The 18,065-nt window shown below is 42.0% G+C and overlaps 2 protein-coding genes across 5 annotated transcripts; one reads left to right on the top strand and one right to left on the bottom strand.

Moving 5' to 3' along the window:
* On the top strand, positions 1–6,402 carry LOC117821671 (receptor-type tyrosine-protein phosphatase V-like). The gene is made up of 11 exons (XM_034696108.1): positions 1–124; positions 554–649; positions 1,374–1,473; positions 1,557–1,647; positions 1,736–1,812; positions 1,913–2,047; positions 3,110–3,232; positions 3,374–3,534; positions 3,655–3,790; positions 5,588–5,649; positions 5,746–6,402. Exons 2-11 carry the CDS (start codon positions 645–647, stop codon positions 5,972–5,974), a joined length of 1,119 nt encoding a protein of 372 aa, XP_034551999.1. The 5' UTR covers positions 1–124; positions 554–644; the 3' UTR covers positions 5,975–6,402.
* A 48-nt stretch (positions 6,403–6,450) lies between these two features.
* Positions 6,451–17,184, bottom strand: LOC117821669 (glutamine-rich protein 1-like). Of its 4 annotated transcripts, none has more exons than XM_034696105.1 (12): positions 17,048–17,184; positions 15,089–15,422; positions 14,897–14,995; positions 13,584–13,724; positions 12,697–13,485; positions 12,427–12,607; positions 12,099–12,253; positions 11,876–11,990; positions 10,506–10,614; positions 10,147–10,295; positions 9,945–10,035; positions 6,451–7,794 (listed from the first exon to the last, which is right to left on the bottom strand). In XM_034696105.1, exons 2-12 carry the CDS (start codon positions 15,341–15,343, stop codon positions 7,605–7,607), a joined length of 2,274 nt encoding a protein of 757 aa, XP_034551996.1. In that variant the 5' UTR covers positions 15,344–15,422; positions 17,048–17,184; the 3' UTR covers positions 6,451–7,604. The 4 variants fall into 4 exon arrangements, with proteins under 4 accessions (XP_034551996.1, XP_034551998.1, XP_034551995.1 ...); XM_034696107.1 differs by having other exon boundaries at positions 12,712–13,485; XM_034696104.1 differs by having other exon boundaries at positions 15,089–15,377.
* Between the last annotated feature and the right edge of the window lie 881 nt (positions 17,185–18,065).

Here is an 18,065-nt window from a genome sequence, read left to right as displayed (position 1 = left end):
AGAGAAAAAAAGAGAGGAGTACAATCAGAACCAGACGACTTCAGTTGACTTGGAGCAGTCTAAGCCTGGACCTTTTCTCTTCAGCTTTTTGATGACCAGCAGACCACAGTTTAGAAAGGTAAAGGTAAGAATACTAAAGTTTGGACTCTGTGTTGACTTCCTAGTTTGTGTTTGTGGTTGGAAACCTGTTAGAACAGGTTTTTTTTCTCCTGTTGTGTCAGTGCCACTAATTATGCTGTGTGAGTGTTGGCCTGTTTTGGTTTGGTAGGCCTTTTTTGCACAATAAGAACAGCACAAGTGGAGAGATACATAAGTTGTATTGGAATGTATAATTTGCTTTGATCAAGTCAATGGCAATAAGGGTAACTTCACTGCTTTAGGGCATAAAGAAACTGAAGCAAATGTTCAAAACATGTGTTCCACAGCTGCTCTTTCCTCTAAACACTTATGTGTGTTACTCTTTTTCTCACATATCTGTGGTGTAGAGGAAACTTGTCAGCTGATTTAATGATATATGAATAACTGTTTATTTATTGGATTCTTTTTTTCACAGCATCAACACTGAAATCAACCGAGAATAATGTCACACCTCCAGTTCCAGCTTAATTAGTACGGAAAGAGCAAGGTTGACCGCAAAAGTAGACATGAGGTAAGTACAAAAGGGCCTGATGCATCCTAAGAATATGATACTCGTGGTGTGTTATATTGTTCCTTCAATGCAACATTTCTGAATGAAGATAAGTTTCAGCTGAAACTGTCTCAGAGAGGAGTAAATTCCATGTTTTAATGTGTGTGTACTTTGTGCTAGTGTTGAACTGTATTGCTAAGGTATTGTTGTACTAATTGATGTAAATGAGGTGGACACAGTACTAGAAATATTTCTCTGCATAATGTGATATAGTTAACAGCACCCAAACTTAATCCTGTATCAACATCACTCTAAAAGATTCATAGAGAAAATTAAGATTAAATCCTTCATATATGGATTTGTAGTCTCTACAGGGTTGTCAAACATTACCAAAGAGTGCATAAACGTTCACCTTCAACATTAAATCAACCACTGAGCTTTAATAGCAGCAAAGCGAAGAATGCAGGATCAACTCAAAATGTTGGAGCACCCGTATTCACTGTAAATGAGGGCTATGTAAGCCAGAGCTATCCTGGTTATCCATTGTTATGCTTTAGTAATGTTTGGAAACTGTTTCTGGAGGTCTGTGGCACAAGAAAGTAAGTATTCCAAGGTTCAAACTCTAATTAGAAGGCTATTAATTATTGATTTTTGTCTTTTCATTTGTTGACAACACAAAAAAACACCAACTTCCTCACTGTATGAATGTGTAAGCTCATAAGTGTTATACTGTCATCTTTCACAGGGTGCAAACTTTCTCAAGAGCACAAATTCAGCAGGACTTTCATGTTCGGTGCCAGACTCTTGCAGCCAATGACAACCGAGGCTATAAGCAGGATTTTGAGGTAACTATTAGGCTTATTAACAACCTTAGATTAAGATTTGTGATGCTAAAAGTGTTTATCATGTGTGCTTTGGTTCTGTGAAGGAGCTGGGTGATGTCGGTAAAGACCTCCCCAGCAGAGCGGGGGAACTGGAGGCCAACAGAGAGAAGAATAGATACCCCTACATATTACCATGTAAGACCAAAACACATCATAGAAAAGCAGATCACAGCAAGTGATTAGTTTATGATGCTTTAAATTTGTCTGATTTTCATTGGTTTAGATGACCACTGTCGGGTGCGGCTGTCTGTTCAAAACTCTGATCCTTTCACCGACTACATCAACGCTAGTTTTGTACCTGTAAGAGATCATTTACTTCTTCAAACAAATTTTTCAAATCTGTCTCCCTGCTTCCCCGCCTGTCTTTCTGAGCCTGTTAATGATGTGTGTCTGCACTCAGGGTGGAGGATCAGAGCGAGACTTCATCTGCACTCAGGGTCCTTTACACAGCACCATGGCTGACTTCTGGAGGATGGTGTGGGAACAAAACGTCAGGATCATCGTCATGGTGACTGCTCTGAAACACAAGGACACGGTGAGAGAAACACATTCACTATGTGTGTGTGTGTGTGTGTGTGTGTGTGTGTGTGTGTGTGTGTGTGTGTGTGTGTGTGTGTGTGTGTGTGTGTGTGTTTTATTGGTGTGTTACATGCTAATATCTCTTCATGTCTGACTCTTCTGGTGACTTGATTTTTCTTATCTTGGTGGAATTTATTTTGTCATTTGAGCATTTTTGTTCATCTGGATTGAAGTTAGACTGATGATGGAATTCAGGTTATCTTATTATTGAACCAAATAGTCCACTGAAGGAGGAGGTCTGGTTGATGGCCAAATATTTTGGACACAGGCAACTGCAAAACATTAGATATCATTAAGTGTTGATTTTGTCACGGTTGGGAGAAACGAAGGAGGAGGAGGACCAAACAGCAGACTTAAATTAAAAGGTTTTAATTAAAGCTAGGGTTGGTAGCATAGACTGTATAAAATATGGACGTAGTATCCTTGACATCACCCATCTGTTTCTGAAGCGCTGTTTTGAGGCCAATCGTCGAAGGGAGCCATATTGCTGCTGTGGAGTGATTGGGACGTTAACAGGCGGGCTTTGAGCCTCCTAGCCAACAGCTACAGTGTTCCCGCCTGTCAATCAAGTCAGCTGTGCCTCTCATTGGAAGACTCGTAATCTCAATATCTTTGAAATTGCTGTGTTAGAAAAAAATCCCCCCCCTACAGTGTGTGCTGATCGAGAAATGAGCTATCCAGACTACACTCGTCTTTTGTACCAGGCTGTAAACATGTTTATTTCTGCTGTAAAGGACGGCTTTTTTAAATTGGTGTGTATGTGGTTTCTGGTACTTCCGGAGCCAGCCTCAAGCGGATCCTCGATGAACTGCAGTTTTTAGCACTTCCGTATTGGACTCATATTTTTAGGCCGGAGGTTGCCGCTTGGTTGGTAGTCACGGAAAACTAGCATTAATTTGAATGTAGCATTTTCTCGGGACTCCACCATTTCCTTGAGACCTTGACTTAATTTCCTGCTGTCTCAGAAATTCCATTAAAGTCCTAAGAATCTGACCTTGTGCCGTATTTCTGTGTGCAGGTGCTGTGTGACAAGTATTGGCCTCTAAATCGAGGAGCAGTTTATCATGGCCAAATCCAGGTGACAACTGTGGCCCGTAAACAAGGTCCAGATTATTTTATCACCACCATCAACCTCAGACAGGTGAGCCAAAGACACAGCCATCTTTCTTTTGTATCTGTTCTTTTACTGCTAATGACTTCTAAGTGCACTGACTGTACCAGTAATAAATCAAAGAAGAAGAGGTGTTTGAGGTTGGATTAAAGAAAAGGCTTTGCATTTCAGAGAGACTGTCCAACAGAAAGGATAATCACACATTACTACTACCCTGCCTGGCCAGATCGAGACGTCCCCAAAGACTCCCTCTCCCTGTGTGGCTTCACTGAGAATGTGCGTCAGCATATGCAAGCAATCCCTCGCTTGGGCCCCGCTGTCGTGCACTGCAGGTGTGACCTCTGAACCTCACCTTCCCTTCAGAAACCCATTTTGTTCACGTTAAAATTTCCCCCTTTCAGTATTTACAACCCAGAGATCCATCAGTCAGATGGTGCCTCTTTGTGTTTCAGTGCAGGTGTTGGGCGCTCAGGGACATTTGTGACACTTTTGTGGCTGATGCAGCTCTGTGCCAGGGGCATCCAGCCTGACATCAGAGCTGCTGTGGAAGACTTGCGGCTACATCGAATGTGGATGGTCCAAAATCTGGTAACTATTGACATAATCATGCTGTTGTGGAGACAATATTAGAATCTTAGCTTAAATAAACAAAGGGTTAAGAGTGGTTATGAAACACTTAAAATAAAACTGATACTTCTGTATGACTCAGAAAAGCAAACCTACTCATCACCCATCAGTTTAGTTTGGATGGCTGTCAGCTCTATCACTGGGTCACGTTCCAATAAATCTGGTTACAGCATGCAAATTGAGAAAACATCATTGTTCATTATCCCTGAAAAAGTTTCACAGTGAGTAGCCTGTTAAAATGAATCAGGTGGATATTTATTTTTACAAAGAGAATAATCTTACACAAACACAGGAAAGGATCAGAAAAAAGAAATGCAAAACCTAGTTGTCAAACCAAACACCCAAGATGGACACGAATGGAAGCTTCTGCTATTCAGTCAGTCAGTCAATAATTATTAGCAACAAAATGTTCTCAAAGCCCTAAAAATAAAAGTATTCATTCTGCAAAACAGTTTGACATTTTTGAGACCTTCATGTGGACAGCTATTTAGCACAACTTATAATTAGCACCAAAATAGCGCGAAACCACACTTCCTGTTTCTGTGGATGCTAAACTGAGCTGCTGAAATAGCTTCTTTTTCAGGAAATGAGGCACTTCACAATAAACGTTAGAACTAGAGTTGCCACCCGTCCCGTTTTACCCAGAATTGTTCTCTTTTTTCACCAGCTGTCCTGGAAAAATAAAAATCTCTCCCGGGACACAATTTTTCCCATTTTTGGGGAAAATGCAAAAACCTCATTTGATTTCCTTCGTTCTGTAGTCTAGAAAGGTCCCTCGTGCTTCTGCGGCTATTTGAAATTGTCTCTGTTTTCTTCCCGTATATGCGTATGTCACATGTGCGCGCTCAAAGCGGCTCAAGCAGGGAGGGAAACTTGACCGAAGAGAGACAGCAAGCTGAATTGGCCGACACACTCCATGCTGAGGTCTTCTTTTCACCAACTTTTGGCATCTCCATTTGAAATGGGAGGAGAGACGACTGACAAGGAAGGAGATGGAGCAAATACATGCAAGCCACCAGCACGAAAAAACGATATACTAGTTACTATCCTGACTGGGCGACACTGTCAGAGTTTGAATGGGTACGGTCGACCCAGGGAGACAATTTTTCAGCCACATGCATTTTGTGTCCGGCGAAAATCTCCATAAAATATGAAGGGAAAAACAAACAAAATCAAAAAAACATCAAGCCATGGTATCAAACAAACAAAAACAGGCAGCCATTGCAACTTCTATGATCAAAAAAGGTTCCCCAGTAGAAGACAAGATTGCAGCGGCAGAGCTTACCAGTGTACTATGTCTAAATTTTATGTTCATTTGGTCAGTCTGAACTGGTAACAGTGGCCGAGCCCTCCCCCCCAAACAATTGGTCGAGTGTCCCTTTTTTTCACAAATCCAAGGTGGTAACCCAAGTTAGAACAGATGGTAAGGATTTTAAAATATCAAAGTACTTGTTTAATGTAGTATAAGATGAAGAAAATCATACCTTTCAATTCTTGTAGTTTTTATGCCCATCCTGCCTGGTGTTTATTATACTGAAAACATAAAATGTACAAAGTGTTCTGTTAAATCCACCACATTCTTAGCTTGTTACATCAAGAGTGAAGTATGCATACTCACCTGAAATTTAGTGACCTATATTTTATTGCCTACCTGCTGATAAATCTGTCATCTACTCATAAATCAACTCAGTGTGCCAACATTTCATATTCAAGGGTCCACATCCTCATTACCCCTTCATTTTTTTTGTGTGTGCATAGAAGCAGTACATACTTGTTCACCAGTGTCTGCTAAACTGGCTCAGTGGGGGTACCTCAATACAGTGAGTACAGCAGTTTGTGAGCTGTAGCACATTTATTTTCAGCATGTGAAGCATGTGCTGACTCCTGGTTTTAACTAGTCATCTCTCTCCTGCTAGCCCACAAATTCAGGGAGCCAGTCCATTTACCCACCAAAGTCAGGAGCGTCCCCACAGCTCCTCAGGAAGAGGAGACCGATCAGGAAGGAGGCGACATCACCATCATCGGCAGGTACTCCCATCAGACCAGCCCCAGAATACAATGCAGCAGATTTTACACCCTGGGAACCTACTGAGGAGGATACTGCCGTCATCATCAATGTTTTATCCTAGCTCACACAAGTCCTGAACTCACAAACTGGAGAAGTGAGAATACAAGCATGAAACTGGGTAAAAAAACAAACTGAAATATGTCCTCATATCTGCACCTGGGAAGAAAGAACTGAAGCTGCAGAAATAATGCTAAGTGCTGTGACGGCAGGCCCTGCAGGCATAAAACTGGCCTGACAACATGCAAAAACATGCAGGGAAAAAACACAGACGCAGCTCTTCCTTTTGTTACAAGAGGGAAAGATTAAGAAGAGAGAACCTTTCTGACAGGTCGGACCTGTTCCTCTACTGTGAATCGCTTACCATGAGATTAATGGGAACAATAACAAGGCTGCCACCTGAGCATAGCTGAATATTGAGGGAGCACGCAAGCATGTCAGCCCTTAAATCAGAAAGCTCTTCCTGTATAACCACGACTGTGTACAGATAAAGCAATGTTTGAATGAATCATTATTTTTGTGACTTTTTTTGGCCTCCACTGCTGGTAAAGTGATGTTTGTTGTGAGATGACTTTTATTCAGGTTTTCTGAAAAACTCATTGTGCATCATTTTATATCACACAATGCAGGCTATTGCTACGCAATGAGCATGTGCAGAGATGCTAGAAAGGCAGACACATGGTATAGTGGCTGTACAAAAAAGGTCATGTTTCAAAAACACACAGGCACTGCCATTCTCCTTAGATGACTGAAACCTATTACAGTACATGAAGGAGCTATGAGTATTATACATTATAGAACATTAAGGGCTAACCCACTTCTTAAGAGTCTTTCTTCTGTCGTGTAATAAACATGTATGATACAATAGATCCCTCTTCACGGGGGGGGGGTCAGATGAAAAGAGAGGTGGTTCCAGCAGTTCTGCGTCCTCCACGTCTCCACCGTGTGGCAGGTGATAGTGGCTGCGTGTCGGGTGACGACACTGTATTGCAATAAAGTCTGTGTCCTGATGTGGTTTAATGCTGCTGAGCTAGTCCAACAGGGGGCGCTACAGCAAGAGCAGCGTTCATAAACAAAGCAGGTTATCCCCCCAGTTCACTGTGATTCCTGCTCAAGACAGACGAGTGATGTACAAAGAAAAAAGGGAGAAACTCACACCAGTTGAAAATTAGCTTTTAGCCTATTTCTGGCTACATAATGCAGTCTTAATACCAGCGAGGTATTCACTCACACTCGGTGAGAAAGGCAGATGAGGGAAAGAAGAGCAGTGTCTGGGAAAAGCAGCACAGCGCAGGCCAACCCCCTTGAAAATACATAAGAAATATATTACAGATTAAAACAAAATAAGGAAATGAACACTATCTCCAGACTATTGGTGAGGGGGAACAACAGTTAAAACATTTAAATTAGAGTTCAGGTCCAATAAAAAACATTAGACACTACATCCTTTGGCCAAACGAAAAGAAAAACAGAAGTGTGGTAACGGTAGACAGATTGCCTCAATAAGACAAACTAGTATTGGTTGTGTGCGTATGTACAGTCCATGTGTAAGATATGCGAACACATAATGAATATAAACATATACATGCCACCCTTAAAGACCACAGGAGGGTGTGAGAATAGAAAACTACTGATAATGAGCAATCAAAGGCTGGGTGAAGAGAGAAAGAGGAAGAGGAAGAGTCTGTTTATTGTTCTCTTGTCGTCCCACTAGTGTACGCTCTCCGTACACATGTTCATGGCGTCCTGGATTTCGCGGACGACGAGGATGCGGGCGAGCATCTGTTCCAGCTGTTCTTTTGGGATGGGTTGAGTGGAGTACCAGATGGGGCTGTTTGGAGCAACCACAGGCTCGGGAGTCAGGTAGAAGGTGTCATTGCGACCTTTAGCGCTCTGCGGACTGACAGAAGAACAGAAGAGTGTGAGCGCATACAGGTCACATTATTCACCAGGTGTCAGTTAGAGCTAATGTGCCGTAACTCTCTGTGACTGGAGGATTGGAGGCAAGGTTAATAACAAAGTAATGGGGCTCTTAAACAGAAACTAGCGTTTTGTGATCTACCTTTATCCTTGAAGTGGATGCCATCAAACCAATGGACTTCCTGACATCAATTATCTATCATTTACATTTTATGTAAACATTTTAAAAATAATTGAGCTTAGGTATTTGAAATAAACAAGGTTCCACTCGTCCACCCAGGAATTTAATTTATGTGTCTTTTTGACCTTCTCTCATTTTGGATTTATCAGACTGTACGTTCAGAAAGATTCTCATTTGCAATCAGATATCTCACAAGAATCAAGCATAGACACAATAATTAAAGGAAGCCCAGTCCAGTGGCATCACTTGCGTACACTAAAAAGACACAAAAGAGCTTTGCTAGTGTTTTTTCTCCTAAAAATAGTCCTGAAATGCATCACAAGTCTAGCCGCAGAGCCTCTTTCCAGACAAGACAGGGAGGGGAAAATCTAAATTCAAATGATGAGGTTTCTCTCTTTAAAGGGCAGCTGACTCTGGAAATCATTACAACCTGAAATTAGGTGAAAATTTGGATGCATAATTGTCACTTAAATCCTGACGTCACTTCCTTCTGACGGTGGAGGGGATCTCAGAGTGGAGCCTGCAAGAGAGTCGGCTAAGAGTGGAGGTCTGCAGCTGGACTGTCTTGGAATTTTTAAAAGCCGTGGTGATGTGCTGTTGAAAAGCAAATCGGATTGGCCTATCTTAGCTAATGGTTTTATGATCGGTTTAAGTCAATCTGAGGTTATCTGTGTGTCTGACATGTTGTTGATTGTTCTAGGGACATTCTTCATGTTGAAGCCAAATTTAGTAAGAGTTCAAAATTAGAAATAGCAATTGCAGAAAAAAATTTAATACATTTATAGATTAATCTGCCGATTCTTTTTTCCCTTCATTATTTAATTAATGGAATATCACAGAACTCGGAAAAGTTGAGGATTACACCTTAAAAACCAAGGAGACGTCTTCAACAGAATTTTACAGTCAAACCTTAAAGCTAGGGTTGGTAGTCACGGAAAACTACCATGAATTTGAATGTAGCATTTCCTCAGGACTGCGTTCCGAGGTCGAGGAGTAAATAGAGGCAGGGGACAGGGAGTGCTCGTCAAGGAAATGTACGCGCTGGAGGCGGGCAGAACGGCAGGACGAGATTTGATTGGTTTCATCATTTGGCTCCTGGTGGCAGGGATTGGTTGGTGTTTTCCCAGGTTTACTCCGGCTGTAGATAGCAGCTTTTTTTCGCTCTTCTTTAAGACCACATTATGTATTGATTGCCATCGGGACATAAAGATCATTTTAACCAATATAACAAAAAGAGTATCTAAATCTGACAACCAACCCCAGCTTTAAGTCTAAAACTCTTGAAGATTTAGTTCACAAGTTGTAAAACTAAGAAGCACAATGACCTCACGTGGAAGAGTGAGTTATGGCTTGAATAAAACTGAGATTTGTAGAAAACACAGAACATACTCTGTGCTATTTTCAAAGAGCTGTTTTCTCTGTCTCCGCAGATTGTGAAAGATGCTGACATGATTATTGACAGATTGGCCAAATAAGTCACTTTCCTTTATTCTATGTTAAATTTCTACATTGTAAGAAACAAAAGCAATCACTCTTTCTGGTGAAGTGGGGAGAGTTATTATACAGAATCCGTGTTTCTGTCAGTTGCTTAGCAACGATGTTCTGACAAGTTTAACCACTTGAACACTGAGTGCAGCCTGTATTTCATAGCCAATGTCAATAACATGAACACAAGAGTTTAAACAAAGAAGGAGGAAGCAGAGGCAGCAGCAACACTGGAACTCTTTACCCTTGGCTCAAAGGATATTGCTGGCTATCGTAGGAAATCTAAGGTTGTAAGAGGACTTGCTCTGAAAAATACTATTCAGTCGTGTCCAAACATTGAATTACTGTTTCCTTATCTATGAAGGCATACAAGCTGAGGGCACTGAAAGCATATTTTACATTAGGTTCCTCGATAAAATCCTTCCTTGCAGTCCTTGCTATTCCTGTTACGACTTTATATTTACCATTTGAAGAGGTAGAAATCGTAGAGCTTTATTGGGCATCGCAGTGGGTTCTCTGGGTCCTCCAGCTGCTCTAAGTACATGTCATCAGTGACTGAACAAAGAGAAAGAACAACACAATAAAGAATTGTTACTCATGGTTCAAACAGGATGATTTCTCAGATCACCTGTCCAGAGCACAAATCAAAGTCATGTGATGTCTAACCTTTCTGTCCTATAAACCTCTCTGTTGACTTCAGGTATCGGATGCTGGTGCTCTTGTCTTTGGGGTTGTTGGGACTCTTCCTGGTGTGTCTCAGCACCTTAGAGAAGGCCACTTTTAGATGCTGGTCCACCGTTCTCAGCTGAAAGTACCTGTTGATGAGAAATAAATGACAAACATGAAGTGATGTTGTCCCTGTGTGTTGATAAGTAGCCTTATGTGGCAGAAGAGAGATAGAGAATATAATCTATGCTGATATGTGAGTTTGGATTGATCTGCCTCATCTGTCCAGGTTACATTGACATTGTAACATTGTGGGAATGCTGATTAAGCAGTAGAGGGAAATCATGGAGGAAACTTACTTGGTGTTAAAAAACATTAAAGTTGTAAGCAGTGTGGAGGGAGAGTGAGCTCCCAGCTGTTTACATTCCCACAGCATCTCCTCCGTCACATGGCTTGGGATGATGTAACCTGGTAAAAGAGGGAAAAATAAGATCATGAAAAACTGACCATTTATAAGTAGGGTTGCACAATTCTGGGAATTTTCAAAGTTGGAAACTTTCCATGGGAATTAACGGGGATTTATGGAAATAAACAGGAATAAACCAGGAATTTACTAAATTGAAGGTTGGCTCCATAGACTGTATAAAATATGGGCGTAGTATCCGTGAGGTCATCCATCTGAAGCGCTGTTTTGAAGACAATCGGCGGCGGCAGCCATATAGCTGCTGTGGAGCGATTGTGACGTACAGAGGCGGGCTTTGAGCCTCCTAGCCAACAGCTACAGTGTTCCCGCCTGACAATCAAGTCAGCTGTGCCTCTCATTGGAAGACTCGTAATCTCAATATCTTCAGAATTGCCGCGTTGGAAAAAAATTCCCCCCATGTACAGTGTGTGCCGATCGAGAAATGAGCTATCCAGACTACACTCGTCCTTTGTACCAGGCTGTAAAATTTTTATTTCTTCTGTAAAGATCGGCTTTTTTGAATTGCTGTGTATGTGGTTTCCGGTACCTCTGGAGCCAGCCTCAAGCGGATCCTCGATGAACTGCAGTTTTTAGCACTTCCGCATTGGATTCATATTTTTAGACCGGAGGTTGCCGCTTGGTTGGCTCTTAATAGGGAACTTAAATATAGTTGAGGAAAATATATTTTAGCATAATCCTGACTAAAACAACCAGATTTCATGCAAGTACAGCACACTGCTTACTGAGGGGCTGTTGAGACCAGGCCCCCTACATGCACTGTGCATTCCTCCATCACATGCACAGATGATTTCTAGAATCCTGGACCACACTTTTAAGCCTAAAGCACAAGACCATCTACACATTGAACTTCTGTGTGCCACACACCAAAAATATTAGTTTAAAAATGACAATGACAAAATGAACTAAATGAGGTCCATTAAATAAAACAATATATCCAGTCAAAACAAATACAAGTGTATTCAAAAGATCGCACACATTTCAGAGGAGCTGTAAAAATCCTCTGCAAAGTTTTTCTTTTCCTGTCTTCCTAAAGGCTTCAAGCTACATCAGACACTTATCAAAATGAGGGCAGGAAGGACTCATTTAAAATCATCCGCTGTAGGGCGACACTGGCACACTGTAGCTGAATCTGTTTGGATTTATTTAAGATGGGGAAGACAGTTTGACTCATCCTCACAAGTCTTATTTGATCACAAAGAAACCTTCAAAGCAGCCTCATTCTAAGCTTGGTAACACAACTTTTACCTAGTGGATGTACAGATGGTCTCCAAGGATCTAGGATCTGGTGCAGACTGTGAGCAAAGCGGGTGTAGTACTGATCCGAGAAAACGTCATCCACGCGGCCGTTATCAAACAAATACTGCAGAAAAAAAAAGAGATAAAACAATTTTAAAAAGTGTCTCTAGAGCAAAACAGGAAGCCAACAGAGCTGAAATAGTTGTTGGACACTGTGCATGTTGGAACTTACTTTTTGTATGCACAGAAATACGTAGTAAAGGACATCAGCCTCATATGACTCCCTTTCAAGCCCTCGAGCCTCTGTTGTCATCAAAGACAGACCCATACTGAGCTCAGCAACAGCAGAGGATACCAAGTCCTCCTGGAAACGCAATGCCTGGCGTCCTAAGACACAGACACACACAGACACACACAGACACACACAGACACACACAGACACACACAGACACACACAATCAATATAACTCAACAGTCAAAACTTTATCGTTGATGCACAAGTGCATCAACGATAAAATATGGTTCAACTCCATAAAAAAACATTTTTTCTTTGCACTTACGGCCAATCGGCGCCAACTTATTTGTGTCTGATTTATCCATCTCTGCATTTTTCCTCTGAGCCCAAAGCCTCCACACGTCCAGCCCCTCTTCTGGCTTCAGAGTAGCAGGCAGCAGCAGCTCCTGTACCTGCACTTGCTGCTGCTGCCCTTGATCATCTACCTCTGCTACAACCGTCTGCCCCTGCAGCACAAACACAAACACACGGTTATCTCATGCAAACAGACACTGATACTCTATGTGCAATAAATCGAATAATAAAAAGGTAACACCTGCATAGATACTACCTGCAGCTGCTGTCCATCCTGCCCCGTCAGCCCCTGTGTGTGCAGCACCTGCTGCTGTGGATCCCAGATAAGAGACTGTGTGGCATTAGAGTAGCCCTGTACTGCCACTGGGATGTGGATGTTTCCGTTCATCAGCTGGGCAGGAAAAAGAGTGTTTGCAGACAGTGTGTGCACCACTTCCTCCTGGCCTCCCATTCCTCCAGAGCTTGTTATGCTGGAAACGGCCTGCGCTGTTTGACTCTGACTGACAGGGTTTTTCAGCTTGTCGTTTTCAATTGTAACTTGTGTCGGCATTGTTGTCATTGTTGTAGTGTTTGCCCCCGCTACCTGCACTGTGCCGTAGGCCTCCTGGGGGATAGCGATATGCGTGACCTGCTCACGGCCTCCAGAGCCAGCAGGAGCAGAGTACACAGGGATTGTCCAGGTTTCCCCCGTGGGACTGGTGATGGTGCCTGTAGCACTGTAAAGGTGGGAGCTGTCCACAGTAAGGAGGTCTGGCCGCAGTGACACGTAACTTTGTTGCTGACCCTGTCCCTGAGGGATGGCCAGGACTGTAGCCACCTGCTGACCAGGCAGGGCGTAGGACACAGTGATGGGCATGTCAACCTTGCGCTTCTTGGCCGGCTGGAGGACACCTGCTCCCTGTGATGTGGCAACCGTTGTTCCTAGTATTCTCCTCTCAGTGTCCTGCTGCTGGGTGGGAGAGAGAGCCCCCACTGTCTGGATTTGGATCTGTTGTCCTCCTGTAACAGCTGCCACCAACTGGGCTTGCAGCTACAACACAGAAAAAGGAGATGACAGCTATTACATACGTTTAAACTCTGTCTGACATCACAGTAAGCTATGTGCAATGATTTTGTGAAGGTGTGCACCTGTTGCTGCTGTTCCTCTGTTAGTTCCCCGGGCTGTATCAGCTGTGCAGTAGTCACACCTTGAAGCTGTTGATGGGAGCCAGAGGGCATTTGGAGGACCTGACCCAGCATCTGACCCTGCTGCTGGCCCTGGATCTGCACCTAGAAGTATAGATGAGAGCAAGAATTGTATTTTAGCATCGGCACCTAAAAATCATAAAATTAAGCCCTGGATGTCACATTAACCTGAATGCTTACAAGGCGGCAAAAAGTCATTACTCTGTAACAGGGATGTTCACAATTAATCGACTATCAATTAATTGATTGTTAAGAACTTACTTGAACGCATTTTTTAGTTTTGATTTTCTATCACGTGGAACAAACATCATGTGGTCTCATACTACGTTCGGCTATCAGGGGGGTGTTTTAAGTTTAAAGCATGTTTCAGAATCAGCTGACTAAAGGTGTTGCGCACAGCGGAGATGCTCAGCTGGGGGCTGCAGCTGAGTGACAGGTCTCCACGAGCGCTTTTTTCTCAGTCACTGGACTGATAATGACCCGGTTGCGCTCCCGGCTGACACCTGACTGCGTTTAAATGCTTATTTTTCTCAATAAAGAACGAGTAGACAGAAAACTGGACACTGTGAGTCTAAAATATGTTTCTGTTCAGTTCCCTTGTTGAAGTCTGAGCCTTCACTTTTATGACTGTATGTCCGCGGAGATCATGAGCCTGCTCCACACGTTGATATTCAGGGTGTTTAACATTTTGAACAACTCAATATGATCCGTAGCTTTTCAATACTGTCAGTTATATACCTTGTGCCATGAAGAGGGTCAGGACTGAACATGGGAAAAAGCCCTTCAGGTTTGCTGCTCCCTCGACCTGGAATGCTTTACAAAAGGATCTAAAACTGTCTGATATGATATCTTTGAATGCTTTTAAGCAGTCCTTAAAAAACTTGGAGGCTGAAGCATCTGTCTGTAGATGTTTTGTTTAGATGTGACATGCTGTTTTTCAGGTACCTGTTATGTAGCTGTTGTATGCGTCTGCTATTTGTATTTATGTTTATTGTAAAATAAACAAAAAAGGCATTTGGATTGATTTTTGACATGGAAAACATTTATGTTTTTTTTAAATGATTAATCGATAATTGATAAACATTTCCAAAGATCAATCAAGGAAAATACTTAAAATGTGCATCCCTACTCTGTAAATATTGTTGACAATAAACAATACTATTTCTTAAGGGTTAAAATACTGGAAGAAACTAGTTCTAAATAAAGGGAACACATGTTTGATTATACACAATGCACATGCATGATAAAGTACAAACCTGCACTATCTGTTGCTCTGTAGCTTGGTGTACAGATTGTTGCTGAGATGTTGCCTCCTGTATCTGTATCTGTTGCTGTGGCTGGACCTGCACCTGAACCTGCATCAGAAAACAGTATCCATTAGAGAGCTGTTTATTGAGTTCAGATCTCTTTAACCGATTGCTATAGGACTATTTAGTGCATTGACTCACGGGACAAGCCAACTCCAACAACGACCCTGCCACCTCTGTGCTGTCAGTGTATATGCAGTTAGCCTCTTGCTGATAGACCATTGTAGTGGTGGTAGTTGTAGTATCTCCACTTTGCTGGCTGAACTCCTGCAGGGCATCTGCACCCTTGCTGGCCAAGGACTCGAGGAACTCCTTCATGCGATGCTGAGGGATGCTCCGGGCTTTCTGTCTGACAAGCTCCTCATAAGAGCCTGTACCATCCAAGGAGTTATTCATGGCTGCGGTCAGTGTCGTCTTCTATACAGGAGATCTGAGTCAGGGGAAAATGTTGTTCAGAGTTGTTTGACGGTTCATTCTGTAAATGACACAATGAGCAGTGGTGGACAAAGTATATAGCTTCATTACTTAAGTCAAAGTATAGATACTCCAGGTCAAATATTACTCTAATACAAGTGAAAGTTGCTCTGTCAGATTATTACTTGAGTTAAAGTACTGGAGTACTTGCTTTTAAAAATACTTAAGTATTCAATGTACTTCTTAAAAAATCTCAAAACTTTGTGTTTTCACAAAGCATTAGTGTAGGCAAGAATACATAGGACTACATACTGTTACATTATGTTTATTTAGAAACCATTACTTGACATCTCTAAAAACTATACCATGGAATGAAAACAGCAACTAAGTTGCTCCAAGCACAGACAACTTAGTTTAAAACGTTCATCTGGAATAAAGCAAATGTTACGTAGCTCAACACGCTTTCTCAGGTTGGACTCTGAATGTTTGTATGTTTGTGCAGAGTGGGAAACAGGAAGAACATTTCAAACCATACGTATCATTCTTCATTTCAAAAACCTTTAACACCGGCTGAATATATGGCCATGGGTGCTCAGGTGGAGAACTATAGACATCATTACCACCTCTGCATGCACTGCCTGATCTAAGTGAAATCTGCTCTGCGTTTGCTCCACGTTCAACCGTGGAGACGCACGATATACAGGTATGACTAAACCACTGAGACAAACAGAACTACACAAACACATTTTACTGTCTCAGGGATCAGATTTCAGAAAAGAGAAAGAAATTCATGAGCTGACATCAAAGCAAAAGTAGTGAGTAACTAGAGCACTGATAGAAATATAGTGGAGTCAAAAGGTACAATAATTGTCTTCTGAATGTAGTGGAGTAAAAGTAATAAGTCCCCCCAAAAAATAATACTCAAGTAAAGTACAGATACTCAAAAAATGTACTTAGGTAAATTTACTGTTACTCTGTGACTGTCCACCACTGACAATAACAAACGGGCGTGGATTACATGTCCATACTGCTGTCTTTATTACACTAGAAAAATGTGGCTTCTGATCTGTCAAAAAGAGACAAAGCAATGCGCGGATATCTATTATGTTGGTTTCTTTTTAAACTGATCCACAGATCACTGTCCAGTGGAAATACACAGATGGGGAATAGGAAAGGGTTAAATCTATCCGAGTGCGAGCAGGGACAAAAGCGCGGCTTCTTTCCAAATCCGATGCAGTATTCAAAGCTGTCATAAAAAGCTGCTGCAGACTGAAAACATCCAAGCTTTAACCTGAAGCCACGTTACGATTATGTTTGTGGTGCAATGGCACAATAAAAGCTAATCTTACAGTTGATTACACAACAAGCTAGGATAGCCAGGTGTATGGCTAACTAGCCGCATGTTGATGTTTGCAAATAAAAACCCAGATAGCTTTCTTGACAATGTAGCAGCGCGATCGTGTGAGGATAACACGTTGTCAAAGATGTGGTATGTGCATAAACAGAAAGCGATGCAGGCTGTCTGGCCTCCCTGCTGCCGATACACCTACTACATTTTGTTATCTTAAAGGCTAGCAGGCTAACACTAACAGGCGCGTTAGCTGCATCTCTTCCTCCACAGAGCAGAAGATCAACAACCTTTTTCGGCCTTCGTCTTTTAGAGCAGGAATACAAAGTGCTACTGACCGTATTAAGTGGCCTGTTTATGCTGTATTTCACGTTGTTTTCTCTTAATGCCAAGCTAGTAGTTCTTCTTTTTCTTAACCACTCATATTTCGCTCGGCGCCATCTTACAACAGTTCCTACAGACCAATAAGGGAGCAGTTTGTAACTCTTTCGTCCTCTCGCGATATTTCATCACCATGATCTCGCGATATCTGGTGCTCGCAGGGTAGTTCTTTAAAGGCGTCACACGCAGCCCGAATAAACAAGAAGTTAAGATAGATATCAGTCCACCTTAAAACCCAGTTTTGCCAGGCAGACGCTCCTAGTGGTTCACTGGCTCCTGAATCTTTTAAGGTAGTCCTTAAGAGATGCGCTGAGGGTTTAGTTGGTGCTCTGAGGGTTCTGGACAGTTGAGGGTTAATTCCCACGCGTACTTCTCCAGCATGGTCTGCATATCTCTCAATGCTTTCTGTTTAGATCATGGGTGTAAAACTCATTTCAGTCCAGGGGCCATATTCAACCCAATTTGATCTCAAGTGGGCCGGAACAGTAAAATCATGATAACCTATAAATAAGAACTCTAAATTTTACTCTTTGTTTTAGTGCAAAAAAGTACAAGTACATTTTGAAAATGTTCACATTACATGAACTATCTTTTTACAAAAACAGCTGTTGTATTTTTCGCCATGATGAGTCTCATAGTGGGCTGAATATTTTACTCTTTAAGCCCTGAAACTTGCTTCGAACACAAAACACACAGGTTACCCGTTCACCTGACACACAGAGTGTAATGTTTACTGCAAAAGAACAGATCAATTATAATAATGAAGAAGGTAAATTTGACTATTTTGGACCCCCTCAGCTCCAGCAGGAACAGTTTGCTTGCTGGACAGTGATGTATGCAGGGGTGTAGTGCTAGTGTTAGTAGTTAGTGGACCATCTTATTGTGCTCTAAAAAGTCTTTATGAATCCCAACTGGATTATGCAAAAAGCAAATAATCTATTTTCTCACTTTGAGAAAAAAAGCGCCATCCAGGTG

Source organism: Notolabrus celidotus, chromosome 11 (assembly GCF_009762535.1).
Source record: "Notolabrus celidotus isolate fNotCel1 chromosome 11, fNotCel1.pri, whole genome shotgun sequence".
NCBI lineage: Eukaryota > Metazoa > Chordata > Actinopteri > Labriformes > Labridae > Notolabrus > Notolabrus celidotus.
This window is presented reverse-complemented; position numbering and strand designations above follow the sequence as displayed.

Bases quoted from the DNA above. Each gene is read 5' to 3' on its own strand.
- LOC117821671 (XM_034696108.1), top strand. The intron at 1,474-1,556 runs GTAACTATTAGG...GGTTCTGTGAAG, and splicing joins GCTATAAGCAGGATTTTGAG to GAGCTGGGTGATGTCGGTAA. The intron at 3,791-5,587 runs GTAACTATTGAC...GTGTGTGCATAG, and splicing joins TGTGGATGGTCCAAAATCTG to AAGCAGTACATACTTGTTCA.
- LOC117821669 (XM_034696105.1), bottom strand. From the start codon at position 15,343: ATGAATAACTCCTTGGATGGTACAGGCTCTTATGAGGAGCTTGTCAGA. The intron at 13,725-14,896 runs GTTTGTACTTTA...CTATACTTCTAG, and splicing joins CAGAGCAACAGATAGTGCAG to GTGCAGATCCAGGGCCAGCA. The intron at 13,486-13,583 runs GTGCACACCTTC...TCTGTGTTGTAG, and splicing joins CAGAGGAACAGCAGCAACAG to CTGCAAGCCCAGTTGGTGGC.